The 18547-nt window shown below is 45.4% G+C and overlaps 1 protein-coding gene across 2 annotated transcripts in view; it reads left to right on the top strand.

Annotated features, from left to right (window-relative positions):
- rarab (retinoic acid receptor, alpha b) overlaps window positions 1-18547 on the top strand; it is an 80650-nt gene that overhangs the window by 45538 nt on the left and 16565 nt on the right. The window contains exon 1 of one of the 2 annotated variants that reach the window (XM_083567008.1): window positions 1613-2556. The exons of the other annotated variant lie outside the window; for it this stretch is intronic. Coding sequence (XP_083423134.1) covers window positions 2394-2556 — 163 coding nt within the window. The 5' untranslated portion in view covers window positions 1613-2393. Of the gene's footprint in view, window positions 1-1612; window positions 2557-18547 lie in introns of those variants that run through there. 2 annotated transcript variants of the gene reach the window in all.

Here is an 18547-nt window from a genome sequence, read left to right as displayed (position 1 = left end):
GGCTGGAGGTTCAGGTGTGAATAGTGGATTGTGATTGGCTGGAGGTTCAGGTTTGAATAGTGGATTGTGATTGGCTGGAGGTTCAGGTGTGGATTGTGATTGGCTGGAGGTTCCAGGTTTGTGTAGTGGATTGTGATTGGCTGGAAGTTCGAGTTTTAGTTCAGAGCGTTGAACAATTGTAGACGTAGAGTATTTCCTAACGACTTCATTGATCTCTTTGTGTTTCTTTGTGTGGTGGAACATTTATGGTGAATTTGGTGCTTCTGATGAACGGTTCAAGACACAAGATGAATTTAAGACCTGGAGAAGAAATAACAAGAACACGAGTTAGAGCTTTACAACAGCTTCATTATTAGTTTGTCCGGATGTCCTCTCTGTCTCTCATAAATAAGTCTGATCTCCCAGCACTGTTTTATCTCTGTGTGTAGCAGGATCCAACAAAATACTGTTGAAAGTGTGAAATCCCCTGGTCTTTGCTGGTTTTCGAGAGACACATGCACGCTCCTTTAGTTTCTATGCAGCAAACTCGGTCATGTAGCACTATGAAGATTGTTAGGATCTTGTAAATCTCACCAAAGTTGTTCTTCACTAGATTTAGATTTCTTTTTGTGCTCCAGTTCGTCTCCAGATGACTGTTTGCTCTCTGAATAACACTCGGAGGTACGTCTCGATCTCGCAGTCCAGACGGTGTTGATGTATGGAAACGGTGTCCATGCCGGTTCGCTAATCCTTCCACCGTTTCACCTACATGTGCATTAGCATGAGTAAGCATGTTCTCAAAGTATAAACGTGTGAAGCGGAACGTGAAGTGGCTCTATGCGTTTCAACCAAAACCTACTCGGGTGATGAAAATAAAAACTGGTTTGTTGCGTATAAACAAAAGGAGCATTAATGCGTCACTCAGAAACCTTTCCGATTTCCACACGTATAAAATAAAACCCTTCGAGGCCTTCAGTCAGATTTGCACATCAGTGGCAGCTTTAACTCACGAATGCTGGGAACTGATCATGGTATGAGGTGATAATCCACAGCTAGGTGCGAGGACTTACAGCAGACATGTCAAAGCTCCAGCTCCCGGGGCTTTTCCAGCCCATTGATACCATAATATTTATTCCGTGAGGTAATATGTTTATTATAAAGGGTGAAGTGGGACTCTGTGGGCCTCGACTCCTCCTACATCCTGCTTTACATGAGATCAAACTCCAGCCATACCAAGATACAACTCCTGGGCCCCTAAACAAGGCCCCTAGTTTGGAGAAATGAGATCTCATAAATCGCTTTGGAGTGCCGTGAAGGTCTCAAAGAGCGATTCGTTCGTTTTTTATTATTACGTTTCTGCCCCCATTAGGAGTGAGTTTGAGACCACGGTCTTCACTGCCTTTCCTCCATGATGACATGATAGGATTATATACAGGGTAGAAAAGCTGCTGTAGGAATATGGATTAAATCTGGGTGTGTAGAATGATGTGTGTGTGTGTCATGTCTCTTTATTGGGTAAAAGTTCACACGGAAATAAGAAGCGTCAAGGAGAGGCGGAGTGAGTGCACACCGGATGGGGGCGTGGTTTTTGCGCGAAGGGGGCGTATTCTAGAGGGCTGAGGGGGCGTGGAGAGGGCGGAGATTCTGGTTTCGTGCCGCAGCTGCTTGCGCTCGTCAAATCCTTTTCTTTTTTCCCTTCTTCTTGAAAAAGAAAAAAGGCGGAAAAAAAAAACCCCGGACACGATCGCGGAGTGAGACCCCGGAGTGCGTGGTCGTGTTTTTTTTTTTTTTTTTTTTTTTTCCTCCGGCGTCATGCAAACGGAAACGCGATATAATAATAATCATGATGACTGAAAGGAAATAAAGAAGAGAGAGAGAGAGAGAGAGAGAGAGAGAGAGAGAGAGAGAGAGAGAGAGAGAAAAAAAGAGGAAAGGAGGAAGAGGATGACGAGGAGAGAGCGCGCGCGGACCGGCCGGTGTGCGCGGAGAAAATAAAGGACGAACTTTGTTGACCTCGCGCGCGCTCAGACAGAGACTGAGGATTAAAACACGATCCTGCACGTCGGATTTTTTTCCCCCACGCGCGCGCGCACACACACACACACACACACACACACACACACACACGGTAGCTCGGTTTAACCCCGGTAACATATTATTATATTCCGTTAGAATAATAATAATATTTTTATTATAGGGGCGTCCAGGCGCGCGCGTGTCGCGAGCGGTTTTCTGAGGATGCGTGTCGCCGAGTCGCGTGCGTGTGCGCAACATTCTTCCACGCGACACCGCGAGCGAGTTTGAGCCCTAAACACACACTCTCTCGGTATCTCCTGTCACGGCGTGTGAGATCTTTTAAACCGGGTTTCTTCTGCAAGTCCAGGGTGCGTGTTTTTTTTTTTTTTTTTGGCACCATGTATGAGAGCATGGACATGGTGGGTTTGACCCCGAACTCGTTTCTAAACGTGGATTATTACCACCAGCACCACCAACGCCAGCAGCAGCAGCAGAAGCGCGCATGTCTGATCCCGGATAAAGGGATGTCGAGATCTTTCGTCTCCTGGAGCTCCTCTCACTGTAGGTGGTTCTTCTCCATCTTCATTCTTCTTTCTCCCTCTGTGTTTGGTTTAATTCCATTCCTTCTCCAGGTAAGACCTAAAGTGAGCTTCACAAGTGTTGCTCCGACACAGGGAAATCAGGAGGCATCTTCTCAGAGTTGAGTTGGTCCAGGGGCAGTAGGTCGTGGGGTGGTTTAGGATCTTGAGCTTTTGGCGAGTGTGTGGATGTCCAGTGTATTTTCTCCCTCAACGTGTATGAAATATCTATAATTCAGTAAAGTGCGTCCATCGGTCCACCTTCTTCTAGACCCTTTCCACATCTCCATTACGATGCAGGAATTAAGTTTTTACTGGTTAAGTATTTAAGGAGATTAAGTATTTGATTTACTAGATAGAGAGATAGAGAGATAGAGGGATGGATGGATGGAAAGATCGATGAATGGATGGATGGATTGATAGCTGGATATATGGGAAAGGAGGAGCTCAGTAGGTACGATTTCTGATCAGAAGGTTGTGAGTTCAAATCCCACCATCACTAAGTTGCCACCATCACCGCTGGGCCCTTGAGCAAGGCCCTTAAACCTCCACCACTCCGTTGCATAAATGAGAGAGATGAAAGTCGCTCTGAATACGGGCATCTGCCAAATGTGGTAAATATGTGAAGGCAATTAAAGATCTCCAGGTTAAAGTTCAGGAGCATGGCTGAGATGTGTTTAAAACCGAATACCTTCAGATACTGAGCATCAGCCTGGTCTTACACTGGGGTCTGGAGGTGCTCCTGCATCTTGAAGCATTAGATATTTTGAATTCTATAAAATCCACGCCGAACACGTGAGGAATTAAAATATGTAAAACGTGTTGGTGATGCAGTAATGAGGCACCAGGGCGCGACCTGTGAAGGTTAAAGTCTTCTGAGGTGCACAGTCAACATGTTTACAGCTGGAGGAGATGTGATAAAGCTACAGAAGATAACGACTGGGATTGTTTATTACCCTTTATATGAGTGTGTGTGTGTGTGTGTGTGTGTGTGTGTGTGTGTGTGTGTGTGTGAGAGAGAAAAACTGTTTGACTTCTGGACCATCTAAGGATCCCTGAGGAACTTTGAGTAAAAAGTGTGACTGGTGTTTAATGTTCAGTGAAACAGCAGTGGATTAATGAGAGTGTGTGTGAGTGTGTGTGAGTGTGTGTGAGTGTGTGTGAGTGTGTGTGAGTGTGTGTGTGTGTGTGTGTGTGTGTGTGTGTGTGTGTGTGTGTGTGTGTGTGTGTGTGTATTTAGACCTTCGTGCCAGCAATGCAGCGTGTGGTTTTACAGACAGACATGTGGGGAGAAGTCGTTTTTTAGCTCGGTTTCTAGCTGTCTGCAAGTGGGCACCGCTTCCCATTATGTAGGGTAGAGGTCAGAGGTGATGCATGGAGACCATCTCCTGCTCGAGCTTCTCCAACGCTGTCTCAGGACACACGATACGCCGTTTTACTGTCCAGCGCATTCAAAGTTCAAAGATATGCTTGCAGTGAGCAACTGTGTTATATACCGTCTTTGGAAACACGGACGGAGGAAAGATAACATCTGAGAAGCAAAAACAAACCTGACGTGACAAGTTCTTGTGACAGGATCGAGCAGTTCAACGGGACTGGAAGGTTATAAAGTGTTATGAATTGCTGAATGGCCATTTATACAGGACTGCTTATACACACTTCTACACATTTAAACACACCTCTGGGCGGTTTATACACACTGATGTAGTTCTATATAGGTTATACATTTCTGACTTATGTACAGTTATGCAGCTCTGGGCAGGGTTATGTACAGTTATGCAGGGTGTTATGTACAGTTATGCAGCTCTGGGCAGGGTTATGTACAGTTATGCAGGGTGTTATGTACAGTTATGCAGGGTGTTATGTACAGTTATGCAGGGTGTTATGTACAGTTATGCAGGGTGTTATGTACAGTTATGCAGGGTGTTATGTACAGTTATGCAGGGTGTTATGTACAGTTATGTAGTTTTGGGTGGATTATAAACAGCAAAAGAACTTTGGACTGTTGATAAACAGTTATGCTGGATGGGTAATGGACTCATGAGTTGCAGTTGTGTGCAGTAATGTTCGTTATGAGCAGTTATTTTCTAGTTATGATCAGTTATGTGCTGGTAATGAACAGTTAAGCAGTTATGTGCCGGTTATGCTGGTTATGAACAGTTATGTATGGGTTATGTGCTTGCTAGGAACAGTTATGAGCAGATATTTGCTGGTTATGAACAGCTATATACAGTTATGTGCTGGTTATGAACTATTATGAGCAGTTAATGAAGTTATGTACAGTTATACAGTGTTTAGGAAGTTATGTAGTTATACACTGGTTATAAAGTTATGTACATTTATATGGTGGTTAGGAAGTTATGTAGTTATACACTGGTTTTGAAGTTATGTACAGTTATATGGTGGTTAGGAAGTTATGTACAGTTATGCGCTGGTTATAAACTGTTCTCGACTGCACTCTAGGTTAAGGTTTTGAGGTTCCCGGTCCGGTCTCAGATCGGTGAGGAGACGAAGCATGAAATCTGTGAATTGTAGAGAATTGTGTGTAATAAACACCTACTTATAACATTAATAACAGCTTGAAGATCTGTAGGATATTGAGAGTAAAAATTGGTGGGGAAACACAGACCTAATGTCCATCGTGAAACAGTTCTCATGGTGACATCATTAGAGTTTGGTGTCTAATACCCGCGAGCTACTCGCAGAGGAAGTCACGGCTGCCGTCAACAATTACGTCATTAAATCCTTCCAACTAAAGTGAGGCTTTTTATTATTGCAACAAAAAAAACCCCGCATTTCAGGCCGCGTGCGAGGAAACGTACCCAGATTCAGTGGCAGTTTTATCTCCGCTCCCGCAGCGTTACTGGGTCACGGGCGGTATTTTAAGCGACGTTAATTATCTTCTCAATTGCAATTTTTATATAATGAGCTTCTATTCATTCAGTCCTTTTATTCCGTGTCTCGGCGGCTCTGGAGCCACGCCGAGGCCTCGCTCTCCTTTTCATCTTCCCTCGCTTGGAACTTCTCCGTATCGGCGTACACGAGAGAGCCAGAAGTTTGTGGACACTTGCTAAGTGCTTCTTTATTTTTTATTCTTTATTTGCTCTCATTAAAAGCTCCACTCTCCTGGCAAGATGTTCCGCCGCATTTTACGGAGATTTGAGGAGATTTCATTTAGGCACAGGGGGCGTTTGGGAAAGTCAGGTCCTGATGTTGGTTGAGGTGAGGAGGTCTGGGGTGCAGTAGGGTTTTAGCTCTATAGCAGGAGATCTTCTACACCTTCCAACCCATGTAATGCAGATCTTCATAGAGCTCTCTTTGAGCACAGAGGCATTGTCATGCTGGGACTTGCTCAGGTCTCCTAGTTCAAGCGAAGGCAAAGTTTCATGCTGAAGAAGCAGTTTGCCTGAAGAGAAGTTCACACACGGCTGGAAGAGTCGGGTGTCCCAATACTTTTGGGGGCACCGGCTTTGAAACCGAGCGCCATGAACTGCGATTTGCTTCTACTCGTGCATGTGTGTAAATAAAAGAAGAAAAGACACGTTTGAGTCGAACGTTTTTCATTCCTGCCGCAGATGTGCATAACGCAGATGTGCGCAATCCTTCACGCCGTGTTTGTTTTAGCCTTCGAGCCTCGGCCTTTGCTCATCCATCTTCCTTTTTTCTTCTTCACGAGGTCGTGCCACTTGTCCTCGCAAGTGATCCGTCCATCACACAGTGTTTGGAAAAGTCTGTCACGTTGAAGGTTGAAGGAGGAGTGACGCACACACACACACACACACACACACACACACACACACACACACACACACACACACACACACACACACACATATAAACCCCATGGGACGGATGCTGCCAGAGCCCAGGCCTCACCTCACACACACACACACACACACACACACACACACACACACACACACACACACACACACACACACACACACACATATAAACATTTCCCTATTTATACGGAAATGAGGAAAACGTAAGTTTCAAAGTCTTCAAAAATAGCGGACTAAATGTATAAATCTTAATGGTTTTGCACACGATATTCACATTTTCGGGTGAAAAAGTCGGTGCAAGCGTCATACTTTAAATCCCGAAAATAGATATCGCAAAGCCGGTTTACAAATGCACCGTATTGCTTTCAAATATATGTATATATAACTAGAAAATGTAATCTCTATACACACTGGACCTCCAAGCTAGATTTTTTTTTAGGCAGTTTTTTCCCTTCACATAAACACAAAACTTTCCTCAGAAAAATATTGCCAGTATACAGCCCAGAGCGAATCACGGGCCAGTTTAGAATTCCCCCTGACTTGTTTGAGCAAATGTAATGAACCACACAGTGACAAAAACATAATGAAATGAGCTAAAAATCTCCAAAAAACCCACTCCGCTGGCTATCGACTCTGATAACGATTTCCTCCAAAAAAAAAAGAAACAGTGGCGAAAATGGCCTGCACTTTTTCGATTTGTACTTGAACATGTAGTGAGCATACGAATTAACAAATCTTCTACCCAAAGAAGATTCCCAAGAGTGCAGAGAAAGGGTTGTGTTTGTGTGTATGGTTGGGTGTAAGGCCATCAGGTAGACCTGTGATCTCTGTCATAATACAGAAAGTACCCAGAGAAGGAAAGTATACAGGAAGCCATTTTGGGATCGGTTCCAGCTAGATTGAGGTCGTTGTAGATTTGAAGCGAGGTTGGTGTTTTATGGACTCTGTCAGTGTGGTATGTACCTTCAAGGTGAAAACATAAAGAGCTTCGCTGGAGACTGAGTGGGTGGTGGGGGGAAGCTGGGAGGGGGTGGAGATATGCGCAGCCCTGGAGAGAAGGGAAAAGGGGTGATGAGTATCAGTGGGGGGAAATGTTTGGGTGGTGAAATAGTTGAAAAGGTGGAGGAAGGGTAAAGACGGGTGCTGGGGGGGGTCGGGTGTTGAGAGGGATGAAGGGGTGATTAAATAGATGGAGGGTGGAAAGAGGGGTTGAGGGGTGGTTAATGGATGGAGATTGGTGAGAAGGGTTGAAGGCATGGTTAGTCAGATGGAGGGGAATGGAAGGAGTGGTTAGTTGAATGAAGGCTAGTGAGGAGTTGGAGGGTGGTTAGACGGACGGATGGAGGCTAGTGAGGGGTTGAAGGGCGGTTAGACATATAGAGGCTGGTGAGCGGGGTCGAGGGTTGATTCGATGGATGGAGGGTGGCTAGAGGAGTCGAGGGGTGGTTAGACGGATGGATGGTAGCTAGAGGGGTCGAGGGGTGGTTAGACGGATGGAGGGTGGCTAGAGGGGTGGTTAGACGGATAAAGGGTGCCAAGAGATGTCGAGGTGTGGTTAGAGGTATAGAGGGTGGTCAGAGGGGTCAAGGGGTGGTGGAGAAGGGTCAAGGGGTGATTAGAGGTATAGAGGGTGGTGAGAGGGGTCGAGGGTTGGTTTGACAGATGGAGGGGGTTCGAGAGGGGTGGTTAGGCAGATGGGAGAATCAAGAGGGATAGAGGGGTGGTAAGGCAGATGGGGGAGTCAAGAGGGATACATTGTTGGTAAAGCAGTAGGGTGTTTTTAAGGGGGTGAAGGGGTGGTTAGACAGATTGAGGTGGTGGCGGGGGGTTGATTTGAACGTTACGTCAAGGAAATTTGATGAGTCACCCAGTGCTGGAATGAGGAACTCCTGACTAAGGAAGCTCGGTGTGTGTCATCTTGTCATATTCTGGTTCACAGCACCAGGGAGAACTGCGAAGCTGTCTGGTCCGTCCTGATGAACAAAAGGCAGGAATAAGATGGATGGAAGTTAGAAGGAAGGACAAAGAGGGAGATCTGGTTCAGTGGTCATGGCTGCAGGTGGAAGGGTGCAGCGACAAGATGCAGAGGGGGTCTTGGAAGGACCCGGAAAGCTTTGTACCGAGTAAAAGTTATTCGGATCGGGTTCAAACGGGAGTGCAAATGTTCCACACCTTCTACAAAAGTATTGGCACTTATTCAGGGAATCTGATTGGAGCTGTTACTTTTGAGGATCTTGCTGTTCCAGAACAAGTTCAATACAGGAACTTGTACATTCGCCTCTAAAGCAAGATTGCACAAGTTCCCTGAAATTAGTGCAGGGCTTTTTTCAGACTGTAAATTCACTTTATAATAAGTTATAATTGCGTTATTTTTTACACAGCTATGGCAGAAATGATACATTTTATGTAAGTGTTTCTTTCTTCACCAAACACACATTTTGCAATTCATTTATGCATAAAATGTACGCAACAAAAACCCATTTATGTTTATTACAAGGCTGCTCTGCTCCGGGCCACTCATTACCAGCTCTGTAAACAAGTTGGAGAAAGCGGTGGTGTTAAACCTGGTGCAGGGTACGTGGTGGGGATTTCGCAACGCATGGCGCCCTTGCATGCTGCCAGTGCAGCCCCGAAGGCCATCGTGTGCTTTAGAAGTGGAGAAGAAGCACCAAACCACAGACTTCTGTTTAAACCACACAGAACAGTGTGTTCCTTAAAACCCTTGCCAACTTTCAACATCGAAAATGTCGCAGGTGTCAGAACTTCGTTTCGTTTCGTTTCCACTGATTGGCGTGGACTTTTCAGGAAAAAGCCTTTACAGAAAAAAAGGTTCATGTGATAACATGTGCTGTTTTTGTATTATTACTAATATTACTATTTTTAACATGCGCACACACACACACACACACACACACACACACGCGTGCGATCTGCAGCCGCTGTATTTATACAGTCAGAGGAAGTGCTGCAGGATCAGGAAGTGCCGGGTGTGTTGTGTGTAAAGCGGATTTTCGAAGCGTCACGCCCAGCGTATCTCGCCTCGCACGCTAAACCCTGGGCGCTAAGCCTTGCTACCTGCTCGCGCACCTGACTAGCGCGGGCAGAGTCAGCCAACTCGGCCCCTGCTTTCACGCAGCGAATCTTCAGACCATCCAACGCTGCAGAGTTGCGTTCTGATTGGTCAGAACTCGTCGATTCATTCTGCAAAACAGGATCCGGGAAATTGTTTCCATGGTAACGGCTTTAGTGTTTAAAATAACCGTCTGGCGGAAGGAGTCTCCAGTGTCAGAGCTTTGTAAAGCTCGGACGTTTGGCGTTTCTGTGATAATGTTCCGTGTGATGTCCTTAGGAAAATATACGGATGGCACGGGTATAATAGCGACTCACTCGCAGAGTCTTTCCTTCCGGATGCGCCGTGTGTTGTGGTTTTTGTGCCGCGGATGTGCATTACCATGTGCAAATCACTTAGTTTGACTAGCCAGATAATGGGCTGTGGGAGGAGAGACGAGGTCACTTGAGTCCTGCTCTCACTCTTAAAAGACAAGGTGCAGCCGAGGATTTTTCGCTACCAACTTTCACTTTGCGCATACGCGGACCGGGTTAGCGTTCTTTAAGCAAACTCGGAGTGTATAAGACCTCGTTAACTGGAACGCACTCCTACGTCGCTGGTAGAACGTCCACAGGTTCCTGGTATCACTCTGTTTAATTGCTTGTTTCCTGTGAACAAACGGTTGCCATGGAAACTTGAGCAGCAGGAATTGGTGCTTTCAGAGCCTCTGGTCTAGACCAATCAAAATCCAGAAAGTGTCAGGGCTGTATCATACCGAACTTCAGACCGTGGAGCTCCAGAACATCTCCAGATAAAGCTGTGGCTTAGGGTGTGTGTGTGTGTGTGAGAGAGTCTGGTTTGTCTGTTCGGAATAAACTTTTGGAACTGGATATCAGTACGTGGGCGAGGAAGGTTCAGTCCCAGACAGAGTGAGGGGTGGAGGTATAAGGGAAATTGAGGAGGTGGGATTGGAGGGGGTGGGGGCAGAGGGGCACATTTTGTCTGCTGTGTTTCATAAACTTAAAAAGAAAAAGTGTCATAAAGAGAAACACGGGCAGTTGTACACCCATGCAGTTACACTGACAGAGGGCTGATGGAGGAAACCTGTATGTGGAGGATGAGGAGGGGGAAGTATTTTCAGATTAGTAACCGCAGTGATTGATATCTGTGTGTGTGTGTGTGTGTGTGTGTGTGTGTGTGTGTGTGTGTGTGTGTGTGTTATGGGGACCCTAATAACAAGGAGCAGCATGTAGACGATCAGCCGGCGTCCTGCAGCAAGGGAGACGATAAACACTATTATTTATAGTTTATTCTCTCTCTCTCTCTCTCTCTCTCTCTCTCTCTCTCTCTCTCTCTCTCTCTCTCTCTCTCTCCCTCTATCTCCCACTCCGTCATTGGGACTTGTGATTAAACGTTGCAAAGATTTACGCGTCTTTCGTCCGACATGCTTCCAGGTGAAAACTCCAGGCGAGTGTACAGGCGAGGGGTCACAGGGTCTTACCGTAAACAGATCCGCCACGTTGCCGAACATGCCGAGGAGTTTGACCTTCGGCCTATTCCATAGCTCTCCCTCTCTCTCTCTCTCTCTCTCTCTCTCTCTCTCTCTCTCTCTCTCTCTCCCTCTCTCTCTCTCTCTCTCTCTCTCTCTCCCTCTCTCTCTCTCTCTCTCGCTCTCTCTCTCTCTCGATCACTCTTTACATACCTCTTTTCTTGTTTGCTCTACGAAAGATGTTTTTTTTTTCTTCCCGACTCATAAATCGAGGAGGAGCGGATCCATGTTATAATCACGGCCCTCATGTTCGCTTCACTTCGCCCAAATGAAAGGGCGCTATTTATTCCTGCACGCTTCGCCGAAAACACAGGTTTCGCGTCCGATCGCTCGTTCCTCTCGTCCCGGTTCGTTCTTCTCGTCCCCTGCGCTCACTTCCCGGGTTATTCTGGGCTTTTTTTTTTTTAAACTGTCACAAGATTTGAAAGTTTGGGGGCGATGGTGGGGTCATGAGGGACTGAGAAAATGGGATGAAATGGAGTGTTGTTTAAAAAACCAACAAACAATAATTAAAGTATTGGGACACATGACGTTTCTTCCCCAAAATTTGACCACGATTGTATGACACGTCTTTTGATGCTGTAGCATGAATTTTTCTCTTCGCTTTGTAGGAGTAGGAGACCAAAAAAACCTGTTCCAGATCCCCTGCTATAGAGTGTAAACCCTTTCACTCCGTCTCTTTGTTTCGGTCCTTCCTTTTCTTTTCCCCCCTCTGTTTTTCCTCTGTTCTCCGTCTCTTCCTTAATTTCAATTTAAATGCGTTTTAAAGGCAAGACCAAAATTTTACATTTGTATTGCAGAAGCAGTTGCAGCTGGGCTGCATACAGATATTACAATTATGTAAACAAAGAAAAAGATGCATGTGGTAAATATGGTAAATATATACAGAAATAAAATAGTGTAAACAAAGATTTACATACATTTAAATAGGGTTGTCAATTGATTAAAATATTTAATCGTGACTAATCACAAAAATTTGTTTTTAGCTGCTCTAAATGCACCTTAAATACTTTTCAAGTGTTTAATCCTCCAATCAACACAGGAATAAACATATATGTATATTTAATGCATGTTTATTAGTGAAACCAAACTCAACATAGAGCATAAAGACAGAATAATGTTGTAAATGTTTTTATTTAATTACGGTGTATTAAATCATCAGAGTGCCAAACGGATCTTTTGCTGTTTCCACACGGACGGTTTTAATCGCCGGATGTGTTGCGTCATGGTGGAAGTGTTGAGTAATGTGAAATGTTCAAAAGTTGGTCAGGTGTCTACAAACTGTTGGCTCTAAAGTGTTCCTGCAAATATGTTGTGTGTAACTTCAGGGGAGATGAGCAGTGCTCTGTATAGTGTGTTGTGTCTTTTTGTCGTTCCTCTGACGGTGTTTCCGTCGCGATGCTCGTCCCTGTCCCACTTCGTCTCCTTGACATTTCGGTACAGTGAGCTTCCCCATGGTGTCCCACTAAAGCTGAATATAGGTCAGTGTGTGTTTAAAAACTAAAGGGTTTTCCTCTGCCTTTAGCATCCTGTTCATGAAACATTTAGACAAACCCCTAAAACTCCATACAAAGCATGGACAGCTGAAAATCACCAAGCGCTGACTTAATGGTTTTAGTCGAATAGAACCTGTTTGTGTTCCAACGATGAACAAGTCCTAATATAGCTGAGAGAAATTGCTGAGAGATATTAGTAAAAGATTGCTGAGAAATCGCTGAGAGATATCACTGAGGTATATAATTGAAAGCTAATGCTGAGAGATGTAACTGAGAGGTAACGCTAATATTGCTGAGAGATGTTGATGAGAAGTAACACTTATATTGCTGAGATGTAACTCCGAGAGGTAACGCTAATATTGCTGAGAGACGTATATGAGATGTAACGCTGAGAGATGTATCTGAGAGGTAACGCTGAGAGATGTTTCTGAAATGTAATGCTGAGAGATGTATCTGAGAGGTAATGCTGAGAGATGTATCTGAGAGGTAACGTTTGAGAAAGGTAATGCTGAGAAAGGTAACGCCAAGTGGTAACGCTGAGAGATGTATCTGAGAGGTAACGCTGAGAGATGTATCTGAGAGGTAACACTAATATTGCTGAGAGGTAACGCTGAAAGATGTTTCTGAGAGGTAACGCTGAGAGGTAACGCTGAGAGATGTATCTGAGAGGTAACGCTGAGAGATGTATCTGAGAGGTAACGCTGAGAGATGTATCTGAGAGGTAACGCTGAGAGATGTATCTGAGAGGTAACGCTGAGAGATGTATTTGAGAGATGTATCTGAGAGGTAACGCTGAGAGATGTATGTGAGAGGTAACCCTGAGAGATGTATCTGAGAGGTAACGCTGAGAGATGTATCTGAGAGGTAACGCTGAGAGATGTATCTGAGAGGTAACGCTGAGAGATGTATCTGAGAGGTAACGCTGAGAGATGTATCTGAGCGGTAACGCTGAGAGATGTGTCTGAGAGGTAACGCTGAGAGGTGTGTCTGAGAGGTAACGCTGAGAGATGTTTTTGAAAGGGGAACTCTGAGAGGTGTATCTGAGAGGTAACGCTGAGAGGTGTATCTGAGAGGTAACGCTGAGAGATGTATCTGAGAGGTAACGCTGAGAGGTGTATCTGAGAGGTAACGCTGAGAGGTGTATCTGAGAGGTAACGCTGAGAGGTGTATCTGAGAGGTAACGCTGAGAGGTGTATCTGAGAGGTAACGCTGAGAAATGTATCTGAGAGGTAACGCTGAGAGATGTTTCTGAAATGTAACGCTGAGAGATGTATCTGAGAGGTAATGCTGAGAGATGTATCTGAGAGGTAACGTTTGAGAAAGGTAACGCTGAGAAAGGTAACGCCAAGTGGTAACGCTGAGAGATGTATCTGAGAGGTAACGCTGAGAGATGTATCTGAGAGGTAACACTAATATTGCTGAGAGGTAACGCTGAAAGATGTTTCTGAGAGGTAACGCTGAGAGGTAACGCTGAGAGATGTATCTGAGAGGTAACGCTGAGAGATGTATCTGAGAGGTAACGCTGAGAGATGTATCTGAGAGGTAACGCTGAGAGGTAACGCTGAGGGATGTATCTGAGCGGTAACGCTGAGAGATGTATCTGAGAGGTAACGCTGAGAGATGTATCTGAGAGGTAACGCTGAGAGATGTATCTGAGAGGTAACGCTGAGAGATGTATTTGAGAGATGTATCTGAGAGGTAACGCTGAGAGATGTATGTGAGAGGTAACGCTGAGAGATGTATCTGAGAGGTAACGCTGAGAGATGTATCTGAGAGGTAACGCTGAGAGATGTATCTGAGAGGTAACGCTGAGAGATGTATCTGAGCGGTAACGCTGAGAGATGTGTCTGAGAGGTAACGCTGAGAGATGTGTCTGAGAGGTAACGCTGAGAGGTGTGTCTGAAAGGTAACGCTGAGAGATGTTTTTGAAAGGGGAACTCTGAGAGGTAACGTTGAGAGGTGTATCTGAGAGGTAACGCTGAGAGATGTATCTGAGAGGTAACGCTGAGAGATGTATCTGAGAGGTAACGCTGAGAGATGTATCTGAGAGGTAACGCTGAGAGGTGTATCTGAGAGGTAACGCTGAGAGGTGTATCTGAGAGGTAACGCTGAGAGGTGTATCTGAGCGGTAACGCTGAGAGGTGTATCTGAGCGTTAACGCTGAGAGATGTATCTGAGAGGTAACGCCGAGAGATGTATCTGAGAGGTAACGCTGAGAGATGTATCTGAGAGGTAATGCTGAGAGATGTATCTGAGAGGTAACGTTTGAGAAAGGTAACGCCAAGTGGTAACGCTGAGAGGTGTATCTGAGAGGTAACGCTGAGAGGTGTATCTGAGAGGTAACGCTGAGAGGTGTATCTGAGAGGTAACGCTGAGAGGTGTATCTGAGAGGTAACGCTGAGAGGTGTATCTGAGAGGTAACGCTGAGAAATGTATCTGAGAGGTAACGCTGGGAGATGTATCTGAGAGGTAACGCTGAGAGATGTATCTGAGAGGTAACGCTGAGAGATGTATCTGAGAGGTAACGCTGAGAGGTAACGCTGAGAGGTAACGCTGAGAGGTAACGCTGAGAGATGTATCTGAGAGGTAATGCTGAGAGGTGTGTCTGAGAGGTAACGCTAAGAGATGTTTTTGAGAGGTAACGCTGAGAGATGTATCTGAGAGGTAACGCTGAGAGGTGTATCTGAGATGTAACTCTGAGAGGTAATGCTAATATTGCTGAGAGACGTATATGAGATGTAACGCTGAGAGATGTATCTGAGAGGTAACGCTGAGAGATGTTTCTGAAATGTAACGGTGAGAGATGTATCTGAGAGGTAACGCTTGGGAAAGGTAATGCTGAGAAAGGTAACGCCAAGAGGTAACGCTGAGAGATGTATCTGAGAGGTAACACTAATATTGCTGAGAGGTAACGCTGAGAGATGTATCTGAGAGGTAACGCTGAGAGATGTATCTGAGAGGTAACGCTGAGAGGTAACGCTAAAAGGTAACGCTGAGAGATGTATCTGAGCGGTAACACTGAGAAATGTATCTGAGAGGTAACGCTGAGAGATGTATCTAAGAGATGTATCTGAGAGGTAACGCTGAGAGATGTATCTGAGAGGTAACGCTGAGAGATGTATCTGAGAGGTAACGCTGAGAGATGTATCTGAGAGGTAACGCTGAGAGATGTATCTGAGAGGTAACGCTGAGAGATGTATCTGAGAGGTAACGCTGAGAGATGTATCTGAGAGGTAACGCTGAGAGATGTATCTGAGAGGTAACGCTGAGAGGTGTATCTGAGAGGTAACGCTGAGAGGTGTATCTAAAAGGTAACGCTGAGAGGTGTATCTGAGAGGTAACGCTGAGAGGTAACACTGAGACATGTATCTGAGAGGTAACGCTGAGAGATGTATCTGAGAGATGTATCTGAGAGGTAACGCTGAGAGATTTATCTGAGAGGTAACGCTGAGAGGTGCATCTGAGAGGTGTATCTGAGAGGTAACGCTGAGAGATGTATCTGAGCGGTAACACAGAGATGTATCTGAGAGATGTATCTGAGAGGTGTATCTGAGAGGTAACGCTGAGAGGTAACGCTGAGAGATGTATCTGAGAGGTAACGCTGAGAGATGTATCTGAGAGGTAACGCTGAGAGATGTATCTGAGAGGTAACGCTGAGAGGTGTATCTGAGAGGTAACGCTGAGAGGTGTATCTGAGAGGTAACGCTGAGAGGTGTATCTGAGCGTTAACGCTGAGAGATGTATCTGAGAGGTAACGCTGAGAGGTAACGCTGAGAGGTAACGCTGAGAGATGTATCTGAGAGGTAATGCTGAGAGGTGTGTCTGAGAGGTAACGCTAAGAGATGTTTTTGAGAGGTAACGCTGAGAGATGTATCTGAGAGGTAACGCTGAGAGGTGTATCTGAGATGTAACTCTGAGAGGTAATGCTAATATTGCTGAGAGACGTATATGAGATGTAACGCTGAGAGATGTATCTGAGAGGTAACGCTGAGAGATGTTTCTGAAATGTAACGGTGAGAGATGTATCTGAGAGGTAACGCTTGGGAAAGGTAATGCTGAGAAAGGTAACGCCAAGAGGTAACGCTGAGAGATGTATCTGAGAGGTAACACTAATATTGCTGAGAGGTAACGCTGAGAGATGTATCTGAGAGGTAACGCTGAGAGATGTATCTGAGAGGTAACGCTGAGAGGTAACGCTAAAAGGTAACGCTGAGAGATGTATCTGAGCGGTAACACTGAGAAATGTATCTGAGAGGTAACGCTGAGAGATGTATCTAAGAGATGTATCTGAGAGGTAACGCTGAGAGATGTATCTGAGAGGTAACGCTGAGAGATGTATCTGAGAGGTAACGCTGAGAGATGTATCTGAGAGGTAACGCTGAGAGATGTATCTGAGAGGTAACGCTGAGAGGTGTATCTGAGAGGTAACGCTGAGAGGTGTATCTGAAAGGTAACGCTGAGAGGTGTATCTGAGAGGTAACGCTGAGAGGTAACACTGAGACATGTATCTGAGAGGTAACGCTGAGAGATGTATCTGAGAGATGTATCTGAGAGGTAACGCTGAGAGATTTTTCTGAGAGGTAACGCTGAGAGGTGCATCTGAGAGGTGTATCTGAGAGGTAACGCTGAGAGATGTATCTGAGCGGTAACACAGAGATGTATCTGAGAGATGTATCTGAGAGGTGTATCTGAGAGGTAACGCTGAGAGGTAACGCTGAGAGATGTATCTGAGAGGTAACGCTGAGAGATGTATCTGAGAGGTAACGCTGAGAGATGTATCTGAGAGGTAACGCTGAGAGGTGTATCTGAGAGGTAACGCTGAGAGGTGTATCTGAGAGGTAACGCTGAGAGGTGTATCTGAGCGTTAACGCTGAGAGATGTATCTGAGCGTTAACGCTGAGAGATGTATCTGAGAGGTAACGCTGAGAGATGTATCTGAGAGGTAACGCTGAGAGATGTATCTGAGAGGTAACGCTGAGAGATGTATCTGAGAGGTAACGCTGAGAAATGTATCTGAGAGGTAACGCTGAGAGGTAACGCTGAGAAATGTATCTGAGAGGTAACGCTGAGAGATGTATCTAAGAGGTAACGCTGAGAGGTGTGTCTGAGAGGTAACGCTGGGAGATGTTTTTGAGAGGGAACTCTGAGAGGTAACGCTGAGAGGTGTATCTGAGAGGTAACGCTGAGAGGTGTATCTGAGAGTTAACGCTGAGACGTGTATCTGAGAGGAAACGCTGAGAGGTGTATCTGAGAGGTAACGCTGAGAGGTAACGCTGAGAGATGCATCTGAGAGGTTACACTAATATTGCTGAGAGGTAACATAAAAATATCGTCTCACTGAGAAAAAATCGCTAAAAGATGTCTCTTGTGGGACGAGCAATTCAGGGATTTAGGTTGAAAAAATGAATAAAATCCTAAATCTTTCATCCTTTACATAACCTCCATTATTCACTGATAATCTCATTACATACCTCCATCTAATCAACGTCTCTCTTTGTCGCTCTTTCTGTCTTGTCTTGTTTTCTTTCTGTCAGTCTTTCTCACTCTGTCTCTCTGTCTCATTTTCTATTTTTTTTCTGTGAGTGTCTGTCTGTCTGTTTCTCTCTCTCCTTGGGTAGGATTGGGGGTAGGAGTGTTTTTTTTGGCCTTGTGTCTCCCCACATTTCAGCCTCTAAGCTGTAAGCGGTCACTTTGGGAATCGCTTTTTTTTTAGCCCCCACGTGCCGCCACGCGCTCGTCTGTGTGTTGAAGACTTTTCTCTCAGAGGGCTGTTATTTTGCAGCCCGTGGAAAAAAAGCACCTTGATGACTAAATTGCTGCTCGGAGCCCGCGGTTCTCGGAGCCTGCGGTTCTCGGAGCCTGCGGTTCTCGGAGCCCACGGTTCTGGCTAATCCTGAGGCATGTTAGTTTTTTCCTTGAAGCATCCGGCAACCAGACTATTTCTGCACTCCTCGTCGCCCGTGTCTGAGGGGTTCTTTCCAGCGGCCCGGAGTACCAGACGTTCCCTCTGCAGCCTTTTTTATGTACGCTGTTAGATCAGAGCTCGGGTCCGAGACGGATTTCTATCAACCTGGATTCAAGGAAACATCCGGAAG

This window comes from Silurus aristotelis (genome assembly GCF_946808225.1).
Source record: "Silurus aristotelis genome assembly, chromosome: 17".
NCBI classification, from domain to species: Eukaryota; Metazoa; Chordata; class Actinopteri; order Siluriformes; family Siluridae; genus Silurus; species Silurus aristotelis.
This window is presented reverse-complemented; position numbering and strand designations above follow the sequence as displayed.